The following is a 1,146-nucleotide window of genomic DNA, read 5'->3' on the forward strand; positions in this document are numbered from 1 at the left end:
CATGAAGATGTATTGCATTTTGAATTTATAAATACATAAATCGTGTGTCATTTTCCATCACCAGGACCAGCATCTGAACAGAGCAATGTCACAATAGCTCCCAAAAAACACCATGAGGAGGTGCTTACCTGTCTCATTCTGTCCTTCTATGGCACTAGTGACGTAGCATTAGTGGTGACATGGGTGTGCCATCACTGGGATACATATTTAAGGAAAGGTCAGAGCACCACAGCAATAAAAATATGCTAACAAGTTACAAGGTAACCCCACTAAAACCGACCTCTAGGTCGGTGTGTTACCAAGTTTGAAGATGTAAATATCCTTTACTGTAGTTAGATAAGACTTAAAAAAAAATCATTCAAAGAGAGTCCTACACAGACGAAAAATGGTCGAACTGATCACTTAAATGTAGAGGAAAATGAACATAATAAAATGAGACTTACATTTCTTTGAATCAAAGCCATCTCCAGTGATAGTGAGAAGCTCAAGCTCCTTTATCATGATCTCCAGCTCACAAATTTCATCCAGCCGAGTGGTCTTAGGCGTGTAGTCTCTGCCAAGTGATGTTGAGAAGAACTGCAAGGGCTCGTAGTGAATTTCAGCCAAGCCTGGTGGCCACGGTGCGCTCTCTACAAGCAGACCGTAGGACTGTTGGTGGCCATTCAGAGGCAGGAAGAGGTTCTTCCAGATATTGAAATCATCTACCGGGGACGTGGAGACACTTCTGTCATAAAGCGATGGGAAAAACACAGGCGGTCGCTTGCTCATAATCTGGGGCTTGCCTGCTCATCCAAGCATCAGGGAAAAATGCCTTTGGTTACAATTCAAATTCCATCTCCCAGGGAGATGGCAGAACTGGAATGCTGGAATAGAACTCATCCACTGTATTGAGGGTAATGCTTATAAGATCAGCTTCTACTAACTCTGCCAGTCCAGGCTTCTAGGAGGCATGACATGAACACCTTGCATACTATGAAGCAGGGCCGGATGCACAACACCATGCAGTAGGTTTTAGGGAAATATGTTTCAATGTTTTTACTTTTAAATTGAGCAAACTCCAACACTTTGTTGCTTCGCGCCAGGCATCAGAAGTCGACACAGCTTTAGCAAGGCAAGACATTTAAAACAATGACGTCTGGATGGTTA

At 43.1% G+C, this 1,146-nt stretch overlaps 1 protein-coding gene across 1 annotated transcript; it reads right to left on the bottom strand.

The window, feature by feature from the left end:
* Positions 1-402: 402 nt before the first annotated feature.
* On the bottom strand, positions 403-768 carry C3_1H11orf91 (chromosome 3_1 C11orf91 homolog). Its single transcript, XM_078682488.1, has one exon. It carries the CDS (start codon positions 766-768, stop codon positions 403-405), a length of 366 nt encoding a protein of 121 aa, XP_078538614.1.
* Between the last annotated feature and the right edge of the window lie 378 nt (positions 769-1,146).

The sequence above is a fragment of the Lissotriton helveticus genome, chromosome 3_1 (assembly GCF_964261635.1).
Source record: "Lissotriton helveticus chromosome 3_1, aLisHel1.1, whole genome shotgun sequence".
Taxonomy (NCBI): Eukaryota; Metazoa; Chordata; class Amphibia; order Caudata; family Salamandridae; genus Lissotriton; species Lissotriton helveticus.